The sequence below is a fragment of the Amyelois transitella genome, chromosome 7 (assembly GCF_032362555.1).
Source record: "Amyelois transitella isolate CPQ chromosome 7, ilAmyTran1.1, whole genome shotgun sequence".
In the NCBI taxonomy this organism is placed as follows: domain Eukaryota; kingdom Metazoa; phylum Arthropoda; class Insecta; order Lepidoptera; family Pyralidae; genus Amyelois; species Amyelois transitella.
The window spans coordinates 3,654,586-3,667,923 of record NC_083510.1 but is presented as its reverse complement, the minus strand read 5'-3'; the positions used below and the strand labels follow the sequence as shown (position 1 = coordinate 3,667,923).

General features: G+C 41.4%; 1 protein-coding gene across 1 annotated transcript in view; it reads right to left on the bottom strand.

Moving 5' to 3' along the window:
• The window catches only part of LOC106141345 (dedicator of cytokinesis protein 4), a 56,854-nt gene that overhangs the window by 16,733 nt on the left and 26,783 nt on the right, over positions 1 to 13,338 (bottom strand). Inside the window, exons 5-20 of the mRNA XM_060944945.1 lie at positions 12,495 to 12,609; positions 10,903 to 11,187; positions 9,078 to 9,290; positions 8,664 to 8,763; positions 7,961 to 8,196; positions 7,394 to 7,553; positions 6,855 to 6,978; positions 6,084 to 6,238; positions 5,314 to 5,482; positions 4,716 to 4,850; positions 4,073 to 4,319; positions 3,581 to 3,767; positions 3,152 to 3,399; positions 2,419 to 2,580; positions 1,949 to 2,077; positions 863 to 1,007 (exon numbers count right to left, since the gene is read on the bottom strand). Coding sequence (XP_060800928.1) covers positions 863 to 1,007; positions 1,949 to 2,077; positions 2,419 to 2,580; positions 3,152 to 3,399; positions 3,581 to 3,767; positions 4,073 to 4,319; positions 4,716 to 4,850; positions 5,314 to 5,482; positions 6,084 to 6,238; positions 6,855 to 6,978; positions 7,394 to 7,553; positions 7,961 to 8,196; positions 8,664 to 8,763; positions 9,078 to 9,290; positions 10,903 to 11,187; positions 12,495 to 12,609 — 2,810 coding nt within the window. The remainder of the gene's footprint in view (positions 1 to 862; positions 1,008 to 1,948; positions 2,078 to 2,418; positions 2,581 to 3,151; positions 3,400 to 3,580; positions 3,768 to 4,072; positions 4,320 to 4,715; positions 4,851 to 5,313; positions 5,483 to 6,083; positions 6,239 to 6,854; positions 6,979 to 7,393; positions 7,554 to 7,960; positions 8,197 to 8,663; positions 8,764 to 9,077; positions 9,291 to 10,902; positions 11,188 to 12,494; positions 12,610 to 13,338) is intronic.

Genomic DNA, 13,338 nt, shown 5'->3' with positions numbered 1-13,338 from the left:
AATACAATGCTGTAGTACAGACCCAGCCGGCCCCACGCTGCCAGCAGCTGGCGGCCGGCCTGCGCTCGCAGCCGCGCGCGGTCGGGCCCGCGCCCCGCCCAGCGCTCCGGCTGCAGCGCGCCCGCCGTCACCAGCGACACGCCCACCATGTAGCGTCACCACAGCTGCAATACAATGCTGTAGTACAGACCCAGCCGGCCCCACGCTGCCAGCAGCTGGCGGCCGGCCTGCGCTCGCAGCCGCGCGCGGTCGGGCCCGCGCCCCGCCCAGCGCTCCGGCTGCAGCGCGCCCGCCGTCACCAGCGACACGCCCACCATGTAGCGTCACCACAGCTGCAATACAATGCTGTAGTACAGACCCAGCCGGCCCCACGCTGCCAGCAGCTGGCGGCCGGCCTGCGCTCGCAGCCGCGCGCGGTCGGGCCCGCGCCCCGCCCAGCGCTCCGGCTGCAGCGCGCCCGCCGTCACCAGCGACACGCCCACCATGTAGCGTCACCACAGCTGCAATACAATGCTGTAGTACAGACCCAGCCGGCCCCACGCTGCCAGCAGCTGGCGGCCGGCCTGCGCTCGCAGCCGCGCGCGGTCGGGCCCGCGCCCCGCCCAGCGCTCCGGCTGCAGCGCGCCCGCCGTCACCAGCGACACGCCCACCATGTAGCGTCACCACAGCTGCAATACAATGCTCTAGTACAGACCCAGCCGGCCCCACGCTGCCAGCAGCTGGCGGCCGGCCTGCGCTCGCAGCCGCGCGCGGTCGGGCCCGCGCCCCGCCCAGCGCTCCGGCTGCAGCGCGCCCGCCGTCACCAGCGACACGCCCACCATGTAGCGTCACCACAGCTGCAATACAATGCTCTAGTACAGACCCAGCCGGCCCCACGCTGCCAGCAGCTGGCGGCCGGCCTGCGCTCGCAGCCGCGCGCGGTCGGGCCCGCGCCCCGCCCAGCGCTCCGGCTGCAGCGCGCCCGCCGTCACCAGCGACACGCCCAGCTCCATGTAGCCGCACCATAGCTGGAACAACAATTACAATTAAGCTGACTTCTCACGGCACGAGATATCAAAAGTCGCGCCGCGCCCGAACTCGCTTAGTGCCGTGTGACGATTATGACTAGGCACGAAAGGGACTGGCGCGTCTGATCCGCTAAAATACGGTAAACGCGCGGCGTGACCCGCTACACACAATATATTGGGTGCGCTCCTTGCCAAAAGTTCACGCACTTGTGAGAAAGGGTGACTCTACTACAGTAAATGTTACCCGATGCAAATTTATTCAATAAGATGCCAAAAGTATCGATTTCATCTTGGGGCATTCGAAACTTTGATTGGAGACAAGGTTGCGCTATTATAAAAATCAGACGCGTGGGTAGCGCGCCAGTCCCTTAGCCAAACTCGTGTTATCGGAAGGTTGTTCAGAGCCATCGGTTGGAGATAGGATAGTTAAACGCATCAAATTAACTATTTATATCTGAGAAACATTGATTGATATACCAAGTGATGAGAGGTAGCCCGTTAAAAAGGAGTAGTAAACGTATGAGTTAGCATCGTACAGCGTCTCAGCATTTTACTTAGAACAGATTACTTCACATATGTTTTGTATTCAGTTCCAATAGGTCATCAAGAGCGCCACGCGTAATCATTAAAAATCATTTAATAACATAATTTTTGGCTTTGGAATATCGTTTTACACAGTTATCAAGTCTTGTTATTTTTAAATCTTAGTTTCAGGGGATTTCGACCCGAACATTGGTGCTTCGAGCCGGAGTTTATTTAATTTTTGAACCAAAATCTACATAATTTTAGGGTTCGAGCAGTTCCAGAATCCACTTTTATTGGTTCTTCCAATAAGCACAATACATTGATTAGGTTTGGTTCTTTGTTTGAATTTCAAATGCGACTTTATGATACGTTATTAATAATGGACCTTCAAAACAGTTTGAGATATATAAACTTACCTGCGTATCAAATTGCGGAGGCTCATCTCCCAAGAATCTTTCCAACAAAGGTTTGGCCAAATCCTGCATGGCATTCAACAGCACTTTGCAAATTTGCACGCGTAGTACCATCCAATCGGACGGAAATACCTAAAAAATACAATGGTAATTATAGTAAGTGATATAGACTTACGTTTGTTTGCAACTGTAACCATTGTTTGTGCTGTATGGTAAGACAATTTATACATAGGCTAGGAGTATAATGACTAAAACTTTGACAACTACCTTCCGTACTAGTTAAAAACTGAATTACGGCATGGTAGTGCGGTCAAGTTCGCTAAAATATTTAAAAAAGTAACATGTGAAATATCAGAATACTAGTAACTTAAGAAACAGAACGATTTTAAACACATCGCATTCAGTATCGAATGAAATGCACTTCTTAAACAGCCAACTTGAAATTCAATTAGGTATAACAATTGTATACTCACGTCTTGCTCAATAAGATGCCTGAAAACCAGGAACGATCTCATGAGGAAGTCCTTCAAGGGTTTTCGGTCTTGTGGATGCGGCGCCAGGTGGCTCCACAGGCGCTGGTAGTGCGCCGGCTTTAGTAGCTCTATTGCTCCGAGTAGACCCGCCACCATGGCGCCCTGGGAACATTTCATATTTTATGAATATACATACATACCATCACGCCTGTTTCTCTTTGGGGTAGACTATGGATTTTCACTTGCTACAATCCTTACAGACCTCTGTCGATTCCTCCACACTCATTTCTCTTTTGCATGCATATTTGACGATTACGGGGACTCCTCACATCTTCCTTTTTCATGATGACATTCGAAATTTGGTTCATAAATGTTGTACGAGGAAGTCACTGTCCCGTTATTACATTATGAATTATTTTATTTTATGATTTACTAATTTTACACAATAAATACTAATAAGGGAATTATAAGTTTCATATTATCGTTTTGAACTTTGTTTGCTGTGCCTGTTTCACATGCGTGACAGATGTCCAATATTACTGTACCAACACAGGACTGGTTAGGGTTTTAGCAACTAATAGTATAAAACTAACAATGCACCAAAATTATTTACAATAATCCCACAAATTTAGGTTAAAATAATGTAGACAAGGTATAAAACGAATTGATTTTTGAGGTAAAAGTGTCCAAAATGAATGCAATTGCATGGAGAGCCGCAGATGTAAAAACTCACCAGAACTGGAGAATTCCCGCCAATCAAATGCAATACAGTCTCCACCAACATGTCTAACGTATTCAGACACAACACATCTACATCTGGGTCCAACTCGTCTTCCTCGACAGGCTGTTCTGGGTCGTATTTCTTCCACAATAAGGACACTAATTCTCCGAGCATTTCAGCACATTGGGATAGTTCCTCGCGACGTGCGAGGTGAACGCGGAGGTGGTGGCAAGCCGTTGTTAAGACTATGTTGCGGGCCTCTGTGGAACAAATAAAAGTAAAAATAATTAGATTTTTGGGACTGAAATTCCATGTTCAGCTATATGACTGAATGATAGAATTGAGTACCTTTATTATATCCCGGACGTTTCGAGTCATGTTCCATTTACCGAACTACTCCTAGAAGTCTGATATTAGGTATAAATTTAAAATATAACCAACCTGGATCCTGTCCCAAAGGTCCCTGCAATATCTCCTGGGCGGCCGCGAGCCTCGCTTTGGCGAGGGCTGGCGGAGCGTTGGCCCCGGCCGCGTCTAGCATAGACGCTGATACTCTTGCCGCTTCCACTGGCCCCAGGGCAGCGGCCACTTCTTTGGCTACGCTGGCCCATGATGTCATTAGAGCCACCTGAAAATTGCGTATTTGTATCTAGGGTTGAGCTCATCACACTTCTTTGCGTGTGGGTTTTACAACCTCCGTCATTATTCTTATTTGGTACACCTTAATACTTTGCCTCGTGATTTGCGTTGGGAAATCAGAAAGGATGAAAAGCAACCGGGACTAACGCAAGAAGGATGATGACTAAATCCACAGGATATCTTTTAAAGCTGTCTTAATACTGTCCTCCTGTGACCCGAGCGAACAATCTTCTAGAACGACCGGCTTAGTGAAACACAATTGCAGAGAGGCTTCCACGAGATTCAGACACATACCTGAGCTGGCGCTAAATGCTCTCTATGAGGATGATGTGCCAACGCTTTGAGCGCATGTAACGCGGCCCTGACGTCTCTTCTAAAGCTGTCTTCATACTGTCCTCCTGTGGCCCGAGCGAACAATCTTCTAGAACGAACAGCTAAGCGGAATACGGCGCCTAAAGAACGGAGACATTTGCGGATCGGCTCTTGACCTTCCGCCCCGGCGGCCCATTCAGCGCAGTGTTGTACTGATGAGAGAAGGCCTCTGTGGGGAAAAGATTTACTCTTTAGTCGATTTCGTTGGTCTTCATTTATATTTCGTGAGTTTCAACTACTGCCTTTGCTCAGTCGGCCGAAGCCAACTTGGACCAAGCAAAACGCGATAGCCAAGGATAGAGCGGCGTATTGAAATAATACATACTCTTCGCGTATATCTACACTACTACCGTACTAAGTGCCACTATCTCGCCGATTGGCACACAGCATTCTTAGCACTTTGCCTTATCACAAAACGGCAAACCTCGAGCCATAGCTTCCCTTAAGTTAGCTTCTTTACAGTACTAGACGAATGTCTTGTTAAAAAAAAATACCTATGGAGATAAAATTGGAACCCTACGACGTCCACTGCTTGCCAGTTACAAATTAAACAATATTTACTTACTTATACACGAGAGCGGCTGAGAAGTGTTCCTCAATATAGACGTCGAGGACCGGTCGGAAATGCTGGAATCTACTCTCGTCGAGAAGGCTACATATTGATACGAGAACGAGAAACACGGTGCCCGAGTGAGGTGTACTGAAACAACACAAAAACCTATATATTACCTATATATTAACAACCAGAAATCCTTAAACGAAAATACGTGATTTTTATTTAAGTCTTATTAAGTTTAGTTTAATTAAGTCTGTATTCGGTCAAAAATACCGCCTTTTTAAATCGCAACTAAATCAGTATAATACTGTCGAAAAATAAGGACCGTTAACTATAACAATTAATATAGTAATAAAACAACGAGTACCAAGCTATTTCAGTACCGTCTCGTCGACAACGGATAAACTGTTAATTTTTCGTGAAACAGGGACATATTATATATATTATATGTATACTGCCCGTATTTCGTAGGTATGTGTGTGCTATAATTCCGTTATAAAAAAATAAAAAGAAAATTCAATATTTTAATGTTCACATAAACTACTATATTCAAAACTGAGTCTTCGTCTATCGCACTACAATACTCTAATAAAACTAAAACTCTTACCTATTCCCATCTTCGGTGGAGAACAACGCAAAAAGCGCATCCAACACGTCACGTAGAAACTTTATCAGCTCTTCACAACTCAGTCCGTCGCCAAGTCTCAGTACGCGTAGTAACGTCTCCTGTACTTTCTCGGGATGAGCCCGCCATTGCAGTAGGGCGAGTAAATCCTCTGTAAATATATATATATATCGCCCAAGTAAATCGAGAAATCCTTTGAACAGTATTTTTAATTGAAGGGAACGTTGAATTTCCCTCTTCCTGATGGCTTCAGGATGGGAATTCGACATAGAACCGACTCGGAGGTCGAAAAATTAAACAAATTTAATATTAATAATATTAATATATATATATAATATATATTATTCACCGCGGACAATGGCTAGATTTTACTTATTGCATAGATGAATGTGGATGAAACAAAAGAAGTATGCAGAGATCGTGGCAAGTGGAAAGATAAAGTCTCTGCCTACTCCTCCGGGAAAAAAGCGTGGTTTTATGTATGTATGTACTAATAGAAATTAACGTAATAAACATAAACTACTATTGAACTTAAATGTTACAGTACAGCAGCCCCAATAGATGGCGCTGTTCTATCGCCATATATCTGACATCGCGCAATGGTTTTGTTTTTAAACATATCTAACAGCGTTGAATGGATTAATAATGGTTAATTTTACATGATTTCGAATTTTTTAAATTGTTACTGCCTGCACTTGCAGTAACAATGTTTCACTGTCCTGTCACAACTTGTTACCTAAAAACAAACTCACCGTTCTGTGTAAGTTTAGTAGAACAAAGCAAGGTACTGATCACGCAGTTCTCTTTGGAGCTTCGTTGGAAAGACGCTACTGCTCCATTGACGGGAGCAGGTCTGGCGGCGTCGTTTGCGTGCGACGGTAGTGATAAATAGGGTGCTGTGGTTAATCTGAAAAGGAAAAGATATTGTCATTTTAACGTGCCGTGCGTTGCCGGCATTTTAGAATTGCGACAATAGCGACTTCTATCAGATCTTGGAAACCGTGGAACAAGTTCCAAACTATGTAGATTTTCTACATTTTACACACAGTCAGTTTCATAAACCCGCAGATACGTCATGTTTTCATTCTATGTAGTAGCAACGCTTGGTATTCGATCATTTATTTATTTATTTATTTAAACTTTATTGCACAAAAACAAAAATGTACAAAAGGCGGACTTAATGCCGTTTGGCATTGTCTACCAGTCAACCAGCTGACCAAACAGAAAAAACTTTAAGTTGGTGGTGCGATAAAGTGCACATGCATCATTTTTGGTAGTGTGTTTTTGACCGACTCAAAAAAAAGGAGGTTCTCAATTTGTCTGAATCTTTCTTTTTTAATGGTGTTGTATCACCACTGTGCCAGCAAATTTAAGATCGTACCTTGTTCGTATTAAAAAAACCGCGTTATACGTCTATTTCTCAACATTTCACACATGTAATAGTCACGTAAAAAATTTACTGCACAAAGTCATTATCTCCGAAGTGAAATTGACATTGATGAAAGTGAAATATATGTACTTACTTGGTAGGATCATCGCATTTGTACACGTAAAGTTCGTGCGCGCCGTCGCTCAGTGTAGCACCGCTCGGCTCCATTAGACGTGCGAAAGAGAAACCGAACAGTTTCCTTTCGTTTTTGTCTCGGGCTGAAAACATCATATTTCATAAGGGTCTCATAAATTTTGACTATTTCTTCTTTAGTTTACATTATAAAATAAAATTTTAGCTGCCATATCGTACTCATAGATAGGCACTTACTGCTAAAAACATAATTTGATTGAGCTCCTCGCTCTGACGCGTTTCATGTAAGTCATGAAGTGCAAGCGAGAGCGCGGAACGAGCGACAAAGAGGCACAATCGGCCTTCGCGTTCGGCAGCGAATACCTCCTTCTCTATATACATACAAATCTATTAAACAAATGAAATTTATTTATTTTTTTCAGAAATGCTACCATTCCTTCAGTATTTTCTTAAGACGTTGTCACGTTCAACTATTTTTTTTTGTATTCGAATCGCGTTGTTCTCACAGACTACATCCCTACAAATGAATGTAATACTAACTGGAGCAGTGGCGGAACTCGATGCGCACGTGCGCGTGCGTGAACGTGTCGAGCGGGACGGTGAGCCGCAGCGTGTCCTGCCACGCGGGGCTGTTGTTGTGGTACAGCACTAGCGACTCGTAATTGGTCGACGCGCTGCCACTGGCACCCCAGACGCATTCCTGTACACAAATAAACGACGTTTGTTTAAAAATAGAAGTTATATTTTGTTTTTACTTGATGGCCTGTACCTACATTGAATTATTGATAGTTATGAAAAGATAAATTAATAATCATAATCTTCCTCCTGTGTTACCCAATTGGATTTGTTTGATAACGAATCAGGGGACCACCTATAATCATGACACAAGAGTATGAATCAGGTAAATAGAGACAGCAAGTCCGGTTGAACTCCGTAACACTCTTAGAACGAGGACTTGCTCTGGATGAATATCTATATCTAGAGGAAGAAGAAATAAGGAAAGGAACTAAATGAAGAGACTTAAGAATGATTCATAAACCTAATCCAGTAGTTGTTAAATCAAGATATCAAGATTTATAAAAAAAAAATAAAAGCAATTCAACTTACACTTATAATCTGTCCCGTATTATCATGAACACTGACGGTAGCCAGCACATTTTTCGCTGTACTTTTCCCGCCTCTTTCGAACTCCGCTTTCTCCAATGTCAAATAGAGGTCATTCCGGACATCCCCGGGCATTATCACGTCCGGGAATCCCCGTTTCGCTGTAATCGTGGCCCCGGATGAGACCGCTTCTGTTATGTTCCCTGTATGTGTCAGCAAGCGAAGGGCTACCACGATTCCTGAAAGAATTATGAGTTTCAATCAAAACAGATTGATACTAAAGATTGATAGAATATTGAAGATACAATTTATTAGACATTATTAACGAAAAATGTTATGTATATTTGAGTTCAGACCTAGATCTATCTTCATAACAAAAATCGTTCCGGCATGAAAGCAAGACATTTATACATTCATTCATCACGTCTATATCCCTTGCGGGGTAGCTAGCAGTCTCGAAAGACTGACAGGCCACGTTCAGCTGTTAGGCTCAATGATAGAAATGAGATTAAAATTATGACAGGTTGCTAGCCCATCATCTATAAGAATCCCAAGTTTTTAAGTCAATATACATATTCAGTCATTAACTAGAAAGTTCTAGTAATTAATTACACTAATTGCGATAACGACACTCAATAAGCTTGTTCCAATTTGTAAATACATCATTAGGTTTGTAAAATAGTCTAACAATTATTTGATTACCTACCATAATTTGGCTGTCCCGGCAGTATGTTGCATTTGTTCGTCTGTTTTCTAATGAGCATGTCGTGTAACTGATGAAAATCTTTCTCTTCACATTGGTAAACCTTAAAATGAAAACATAATTCTATAATCAAGCAGTTGTTCACTCTTCATTCCAAGCGTTAGATTTGCTACAATCACCAATATTTTAGGAATAACTCAACTTAATCACCCTTTTCTTGATGTTTTTTGCTATTGAGAATGTCCAAATTTCCAGCCTAAGATGACTCTTCATCATATTTGAAATTACGATTATTAGCGAAATAGTTTAATTTTTTTTCTCATACAAAGCTCAGGATCTACGCATTTCGCAACGAAACTTACGACTAAGGGCATTAAAACGATGTAAACAATTATTCAGAGTCCTAATTAAATTTACCTTAAAAGTATACTCCTTTTCTGTAGAATGCGGTCCCGGCTGCCTCAACACTTCAGCTAAGGGCAACACGCCGGCCCCCAAAGGTCTCCTGGCCACGGGGCCTTTCCGTTCCCCGGTGCCACTGCCGCCGGTCCCGGCACCGGACCATCGCCCGACCCGTATGACCCACGCGACCAGCCATAGCTCTCGAGAGAGATCTGTTGTTGATAGGTCCTGGAATCAAGAAAGTTTGCTTTTAATGAAATCACATACATACATATAAGTAAGTAAGTAAGTAAATGCTTTATTGTTCACTAAAGGAGTACATTGCAAATAAAAACAGTACAGTACAAAGGCGGGCTTATCCCTAAGTGGGATCTCTTCCAGATTCAATTCTCTTCTTTCACATATAATTTACGACGTAGACAAAGCCAACAGATTTGAAAAGACTCTAAGATCATGTTCAGCTAGATGGTATTGAAACACAAATAGAAACAGATTGTTGGTCTATAGGCTTGAAGAAGAAGAATAAACCCAGGTTTAAGATTCTGATTGAGTTTAACAAGCTACAAATATTAATTTCATTATCAATAGTAAAATAGAAGAATGTCTTAAACCTGCAATCTTATCGTGGTTAAACTTGTGATACTGTTTTCTGCTCCTCGAAAACATTCATACATACATATAGAATAAACGTACGTATTGCGGGGTAAACAGAACCAACAGTCTTGAAAAGACTGAAATGCCACGTTTAATATATAAATTTATAAAGGAATTGAGATTCAAATAGTGACAGGTTGCTAGCCCAATAGAATAAATGAAAATTGTGCATTTGTTACCGTTGATAGACATACATTGTAGGCATTCAACATGTTCCATGTGCCTTTCATTTCTTAATAAGGAAACGTACCGAAGAAACCAGTCTAAGATTGGCAATCAATGTCTAATTGAAAGTACCTACTGGCACGCAAGAAAAATGTCTTAAAGCTCTGTGGCGATTTACGACGAATAAGTAACTCTTTTCTATATTCAGCAATTGCTGACAGAATGAATATACATACATATATATAAAACAAAAGAAATTCTCGTTAAAGAAATTACATTATTTCCTGGAAATATACACATATGACCACACACAATGTAATATCATTCAAAAAACAAGAAAGAACACAATGAAAGCAAATGCAAGCATATTCGTTAGGAACAAGATATCAATGAGAACCGAGGTCACAGAATAGTAAAATCGTGGGAGCGCCAAGTAGGCAGACCATTCTGACCGTACAGTTTTATCATCCAGTTCTACTAGTAAGGCAGATCGGATAAAACAATGCGTGCATATTTATTTTTATTTTAAAAGAACTACAACACAGTTAATGATCATCAACGTATTATGATGTACCGAAATTATGAAATTCTCCAACCCTAAATAGATGTCCAAGGAACAGGAATTGTATATATATTCATGCACATCAAAAAAAAAAAATTATAGAACTTAAACTAAGGTGAAATTTAGTACAAAAGCACTACTTGCATCTAGAGAAATTTCTTCCAGTAGACCCATGACAGGAAAACGTAAAGAAAGGCATTGGCTTGTGTACATAATTATTATGATATAAACTGAGTTTTATAGTGATTTTTTCGAATACAATGCAGTCATTGAATAATACAGTTATTAGCCAGGAAGCTGTTAGTCAAGTACATAATTTTAATACACCACCCAAGCGAAGCCGAGCCAGGGGGGGATACCTGATAATTTATATTTTTATCTAAGTTTTAATGTAAGTGATGTAAAATATATATCTATAAGAATAAGTCTTTGAACATAATTCTGTTATGTGATACTTACAGCAAACAGCGTGCTATTCGCATGCAGCCTGTCCACATAATTCGAGAAGCCGTCCCTCGCTATCCGAACTCTGAACCTCTCCGACAGCGGTTGCCCTCGCCTCGCGTCATGCAACCAAAGCAGCAATTCAGCCTCGTCCCCACCGGCCGTATGGCCGAAATCTCGCATACTACACATGAGATGGTAGGATTGTGACCCAGTATTCGTAGGGGAGGAGCCATTTGTGAGAGTTCCCGAATTGAAACTGCTGCCTGAACCGCCCGCGCGTCGTAGTGTGCCGCGCCACTGAAATTGAAATATTTTTTTTATAACAGTTTTTTAGGCATGTTCCACATAACTTCTGCATTGCATACATATTTTAATGCACGCAATGAAATTTTAATCGGTGTATATTATTCAAATAATTTTTTACCGGGACCCTGTGGTTCCCGGCACCAATATAAAAAAGAATAGGACCACTCCATCTCTTTCCCATGGATGTCGTAAAAGGCGACTAAGGGATAGGCTTACAAACTTGGGATTCTTTTTTAGGCGATGGGCTAGCAATCTGTCACTGTTTGAATCTCAATTCTATCATTAGGCCAAATAGCTGAACGTGGCCATTCAGTCTTTTCAAGCCTGTTGGCTCTGTCTGCCCCGCAAGGGATACAGACGTGACCATATGTATGTATGTATGTATAATTTCTATCATACATCCTATACATACATACATATAATCGCATCTCTATTGCCTAAGGGGTAGACAGAGCTAACAGTCTTAAAGACTGAAAGGCCACGTTCAGCTTCATGGTTTCCTATGTAGATTGAAAACCAAGGCTTGTCGGTAGTCTATTGGTCATATTAAAGGAAAAATTAACTTACTTATGTATGAAAAGACATTATGTTGTGTGAATCTGCTCAGCATGGATTTCGGAAATTCATGCAATCATTCATGGGAGGAAAAACCCTTGTCAAAAACTAGTTACACAAAACAATCAAAATATTGCTTGTAAAGTTAGTCTGCTTTAAAGAAAAAAAAAGGACAAAGTAATTTAATTTATTTGAAACACTTTCTTTTAACAAGACCTTAACAAAAACTATGGTTTTAATGTAACTCACCGATGAGTCAGGGATCTAGTGACTAGTCTTTGAGTAATAAGAGTTAGGCCGAGTTGTTTTGTTTTGGACTCAATAGCTTAAGATGAACAGGATAAAAAATTGCATTCACTGCCAGGTAAAAGTAACAAATGGCATTCTTTAAACAAAATATTCCTGTTTTGACATACGTTTTAAGAAACAGCTCTAAATTGAAGTCGGAGTACCGGCAAAACTGATACTTCTGTCTACCCTGCAAGGGTTATAGACGTGATTATATGTATGCATGCATATAAATTCATTACTGTTGGTTATTTTGGACTTTATAGCCCAGTCAGGCCAGGTTTCCTCCAAAGCGAAGAGGAGACATGGGTCGCGATCCATTTCCACCGACGCTAAGCGGAGAGATGTGTAAATAAAAAAAATTATTGGTTATTCAAAACACATCTCATCTCGTCTCCTCCGCTTTAGTGGAAACCGGGCCTAAAGAGCCGAGATGGAATTATAAGTACACTAACCGCCGCTGCTCTCTCAGCACTTTCCTGGTGGACCCTGTACAACTCGACCAGACTGATCTCTTCGGGGTCCACAGCCGTCGCACCCCGCCTAGGAACCAACTCTAAGCCAAGTTTTCTAGAACAAAAGAAAAAGGTCGTTCATTTATTACCAGAGACAAGGGTGCTGTAAAATTAATGTTTTTTTGCTAGATCAAAAACAAGGCCGTTTATATTATCAACACTAAGGTAACTTTAAATTTTAAAGCTCCATGTACAAAACGCCCACCCACTAAGTTCTCTGTCAGGACCAATGGTAAATAAAACTACTAGCATTAAGTCCGCTTATTGTACTACACATCTGTATTTTGTTTAATTTATTAAACAAATTAGAACTGTTTTCGCCAAAGCAAAGGCAGTAGAAGTGCCAAAAGATGTGGCATTAAATATTTTCTGCACTTGTGATCAAGTTGTATTGCAGAAAATACTTTTGCATGTTGGCTGATGGTATGATGTTTTTGGCTTTGTACCTTTGAAGCCAAAAGTCAAAAATGTCTATTATGGGATGTATTTAATAAGCGTTACTCATAACAAGTAAACCCCAGACATAGAATATACTGGAAGTTTCACAAAATGTTATAGGCTGAAAGGAGAAATAAAAAAATAACTACCATAAACGTAAAAAAAGCGTAAATGGGAATCTTTTGAAATATATTCATGAAACTACCTGGCACCGAACATCCGGTACAATAAAACAAAAGACAAAAGATAAGGCGGTAAAATAAATCTGTACAAAAAAAAGAGATAAAATTACCAACCAAGACAATTGTTATACAGGCAAGCCTCTTAGAGATTCAATAAACGTTAA